Source organism: Glossina fuscipes, unplaced genomic scaffold, assembly GCF_014805625.2.
Source record: "Glossina fuscipes isolate IAEA_lab_2018 unplaced genomic scaffold, Yale_Gfus_2 61088, whole genome shotgun sequence".
NCBI lineage: Eukaryota > Metazoa > Arthropoda > Insecta > Diptera > Glossinidae > Glossina > Glossina fuscipes.
In genome coordinates this window covers 8,903-13,541 of record NW_024003331.1, presented here as the reverse complement: position 1 = coordinate 13,541, position 4,639 = coordinate 8,903, and the positions used below count along the sequence as shown (strand labels likewise).

The window sequence follows — 4,639 nt, the reverse complement described above, 5'->3', positions numbered from 1 at the left end:
TACACCTCATTTAATTCCACGGTACACTAATTGCTCATATGATGCAACACTAATAATTCGTATACAAATCGTATAAGCCACATAAGCAAAAAAAAATTGATAATTTCGCTTTGTATTTTGAGAGCATATGTCATCTGTGAGTAAAATCTCAAAAAATGCAAACCATCCTCGACATAATAATTATAAAAATATAATAATAACGAAATAAATAAATACTATACATACTACATACTGCTATGTGCAATGTCTTCTTATCAGTAATTCATTGTCTCTTTAAAACTGCTACGATTTAGATTGTATTGAATATATTACTATAATCTTTTAATCATCATTTCATTTCACATTAAATATATTACTATAATCTTCTAATATTCATTTTATTAGCAATAGCTCTCCAATAAAGATGAAAACCTTTCTACTGTTAACTATAATTTATGCGATTTTTGCATTTGGATTTGCAGCCGAATCGACTGGATTCTATAAAGACCCCAGTAAATATTGTTTCTTTTCTCAGTTTTAAAGGCTTAACAAAACTAAATATATAAACAATAATATTACGTACCTATTTAGGATACCCTGGTAAATGCTACATAAACGAAAATTTGATATTATCAGCTGGAGAGCAACGCCGTCACACTGATGGTTGTGCGAGGGTCATATGTGGCGGTGAGGGTTACACCACAATTCAAACGTAAGTAATAGTGCCTCTTATTTTTGGTTTACTGGCCCGGTTTAATTATTTCACTCTTTTAGATGCGGTGTTCAAGGTGCTGCACCCCCTTGTAAACTGGGTGACTATGTAAATCCCGATGGAGATTATCCCGATTGTTGCGAGAGGAACGTTGTATGCTAAAGAAAAAATGTAACAATATTTTTTGTTTCCTAAAACTTTTTTTTGTTGTTTTAAAAATTATATGCGTTTGTCGTTTAAACATTTTTCAATTTTTTGTACTTTTCCTGATAATTTTTAGATAAGAGCTTTCTGCAAACTCATATAATTTGTAAATACTTAGAAGGTTGTTTGATACGTTTACAATCAAGAGTAAGCTATGAATTTTGCTCCGATCCAAGGTCAAAAGTTATGTGTGTATTTTTTGTTGTATGTATCAAAAATATCTTATCTCCGCTCTCGCGCAACGCATGACATAAATACAAGGGGCTATGAAGCGTTTAAGTTTTTTGATAATTTTTCTAAGCGTTGACAGTTTGATTACAATTACTAGAGGTGTTTGTAGACATCGTGGTAAATGTAATTGTGTTTAGAAGCGTGCGGTCGAAACTGAAAAAGAATTTCATTTTCTCCGTTTAAAATTACGTCTCCACATTTATTCTCGTTCCCATTGGCGTTTTAATAATTTAAAAGTAAAACTAAAACCTTAAGACTTGCTTTGCACTACATACGTTTTCAAAGGAAATATCGGTATGCTAAGCGTAGGGTAACGTGTTTCTTGTAAGGTGGTGAAAAAATAATTTACTTGCATACGTTTGCTAAACTGCTGAATACACAAGCGAAAGCCAACTTTCAGCTTCGTACCACCATAAAAATAATGCCGACCATGTTGTGACTTCAATGAAAAAGTTGATAATTTCTTGAAATTATTTCTAGTTAACTTACGAAAAAAGCGTAATCTTCTTTTGTTAATTTCTGAATGATGTTTAGATCTCGCCGAAAAATGTGTAATTAATGGGAATCTTATATTATCGGCTGGTAACCAAGTTTCAATTCGAATGTACCATGTGTATTATAAGTTGTTGCAATAACTTTTATGTTACATTTCACAGGTAAGAGTTATGAAATTTGTTGTGTTCAAAAACATTTATAAATTTAATTAGATTTGTATTTTATATAAATTAGTTGCAATTGAAAGCAAGGAGGCGTAACATGCTTTTACGCTAATTTCTAAAGGGGATTATGCCAAAAGCTAATGCGTATGTAGACGATATGGATGAACCCAAAGAAGAATACAAGAAAACTTTATATTTTTTTAGCCACGCAACGTTAACGTGTTTATAATGAGATCTAGAGAAAATAGTGATTTTTAATACCAAGGGTCAAAAACATTCAATTTTCCAATCCATAATATATTACATTTTTAAATTGTTAGACTTAATTGTTCAATGATATGGCATTTAAGGTTTTTTCAGCACTTTTCTCAGAGTTGTTGAAATAAATATATCCTTTTATTCCATTTTATAGATGAAGTGAAACATATTCCAACTTTGCTGTAAAAACCTTTCTTTACCCTACTGCAAGTGGTCGAAAAATTGGTCCGATCCGAAACATTTATAGTATCGTTCTTTCGTAGGTGAAAACACGTCGGTGGATCTTAAAAATTCGCGACTTATAGTATGAACCCAAGGAACAAAACGGACAGACAAGCTACGATCGAGTCCGAAAGTGATTATAATTCGATTGGTAGAATAAAAGGTGGATCTGCCTCAGGTCCTTCTGGACGCAGTATAAATCCCCACAAGCTTACTAAACCTTGTAAGAACCAAAGTTACGCGGCTTGTTTTGATCCTATACGTAGCTACAAGTTATTGCTACGTATTTAAAATATGACAAGTATGTTCTAATTTCCATTCATTTTCTTTTATTGCAGGAAGTTTGTTATTCTCTTTTGACTATTATAGGGGTGCTATAATAAGCAAGAACGAAATGGATTGGGAACATCACATTCGAAATAACTTAGATGACATACTTCGAATGCCATCAACTAAGAGATCGGCAACGCCTATTCGTGTTCGAACAAGAGGGACAAAAAGAAGATCACTTCCGACTTTCTTCTTCTTGACTGAATCGCCATAGAAGTAAGACATAAAAGTAAGGAAAAATCCGTCATCATCCGTTAGGGTCTCGCGATATAGGGGCCGAATAGGTGGTGTTTAGGCTTGGGACTCCCCCGTTCCGTCTATGGACAATATACGATCACCTATTGATTTCCGTTAAGTATAGGTATTCTAAGTTTAACGTTTAGCTGTTAGGATCTTTAATACCATAAGTGATTTAATAAACAGAAGTCGAGTTATGAAGTCAACCGCGATTAGGGTTTTCTTTTAATGAGTGGAGAATGCACCAGGCTTGAATAAAGAAGGATAAATAACATCCTGCGCAACCTAAAAAGTCTATCTATAGGTTATAAACGACCAGTTCGACGCAGCAAAAAATATCCTATATTTCATATCCTCGACTCTTTTTAAAAAGAAAATTCTGGTCCTGATAAATTTAAAAATGTAATAATTTTGCACTAATTGTGGCAGGATCAACGCACAAATTAAGCTGAATTTCGAATTTAAGTTATGTCAAACAAGCAATTTCAGACCGGGAATGTTCGTCTAGGCAAAATTTTGAAGTTAAAGTAATCATAATTTCAGCAAACACTACATTGCTCCCATGTCAACCATGATCGACGATGTAAGCACTTTGTGTCGTTAGTGGTACAAGTGGTATGTGGATATAAATATGGCCTTTTTAATTTATAGTGAAATCAATAATTTGTTGTTGAGTTACACTGAAAGGTCGATGTGTCCGTACCTTGCATTTTTAGGTGATCAGTCTTTATTTTTTTGAAGTTGAGAATTTATGGAGTATGCGCTTGCTTATTACATTTTTAGTGTACGTCCTTGTCATAATCGAAATCGTGCAGTATATGTTCAACATGGTTGTTTATCGTTTCAGTTTAGTGAAGTAATTGCTTCAATTAAACATGCCATCGGAACTTCACATTCAAAATGAAACTAATTAAATTCCTTAAAATTGATTGTAATTTTAGCGCCAAAAGAGATAAGTAAAAAATGAAGAAAGTTATACTCACTTTGCGACGAAGTCTTAACACCTGGTAGTTCAGATCAACAGTTCTCGTCCAATGAGTCTTGGAATTCATTGTTTTTGAGCTTTTTTGTTTCTCCAGTCCGTTTTTTGTCATCAAAATTACCAAATTTAAACCGTTGGAAGCAAAACTGACAATTGGAATTTGATGGAGCAGCATCAGCATAAACCTTTGAACGTGTTTGGTGGGCCTCGGCAGCAATCTAGATTTTAAGTGCTCCATGATTACCGTCGACGCACACCGTATGAGTCAATAATATTAAAAAAAAAAATGGTGCTTTGGGAAGCAATAATGAAATAGCCACGATTGTATTCGTCACGTTATAATCATCAGCTTCAGTCTCCACCATAAAAACATCATAACCATCATCATCATAAATATTATCAGCAAACGAAGCATATAGAAATGCTTTATATGAAAAGAAGATCTTCTCTAAAATAGATTTAGTGAAGACTTATTTCTAAGTCCTTTCAGAGTAGATATACTCAAAACAGCCACTGTCATCCGAATTTACATCCGAATTTAGATGAACATATGTTGAACCAATTGTAAAAAAAAGACAAATATTTTAAACATATGTAACAATGAGAAATAGCTTTAATTTGCTGTAAAACAACAACAAAAACATAGAGATCATTGTGGTTCTATATTATCGGTTTTCTTGACATTGTTCGATGGACAATAGAAACAAAGAGGAAAGAGAAGAAAAATTTGGCGAAAATTCGATGCAGATATCATCCAAATTAGTTCGTTTAAAAAAATGTATATAAAAATAAAGTCTAAAACAAAAGAAAAGAGTATATTTAAAC

At 33.0% G+C, this 4,639-nt stretch overlaps 1 protein-coding gene across 3 annotated transcripts; it reads left to right on the top strand.

Annotated features, from left to right (window-relative positions):
* Positions 1–343: 343 nt before the first annotated feature.
* On the top strand, positions 344–4,293 carry LOC119643493. 3 transcript variants are annotated; one of them, XR_005248305.1, is made up of 4 exons: positions 344–491; positions 571–691; positions 754–2,824; positions 3,774–4,293. XR_005248305.1 is itself a non-coding variant. In XM_038042850.1 (3 exons), exons 1-3 carry the CDS (start codon positions 404–406, stop codon positions 851–853), a joined length of 309 nt encoding a protein of 102 aa, XP_037898778.1. In that variant the 5' UTR covers positions 344–403; the 3' UTR covers positions 854–3,448. The 3 variants fall into 3 exon arrangements, 1 of the variants encoding a protein (XP_037898778.1); XR_005248306.1 differs by having other exon boundaries at positions 754–2,811; positions 3,774–4,292; XM_038042850.1 differs by lacking the exon at positions 3,774–4,293 and having other exon boundaries at positions 754–3,448.
* The last annotated feature ends 346 nt before the right edge of the window (positions 4,294–4,639 follow it).

Coding starts and splice junctions, on each gene's coding strand:
- LOC119643493 (XM_038042850.1), top strand. CDS start 404: ATGAAAACCTTTCTACTGTTAACTATAATTTATGCGATTTTTGCATTT. Junction 492..570: donor TGGATTCTATAAAGACCCCA/GTAAATATTGTT, acceptor GTACCTATTTAG/GATACCCTGGTAAATGCTAC. Junction 692..753: donor GGTTACACCACAATTCAAAC/GTAAGTAATAGT, acceptor TCACTCTTTTAG/ATGCGGTGTTCAAGGTGCTG.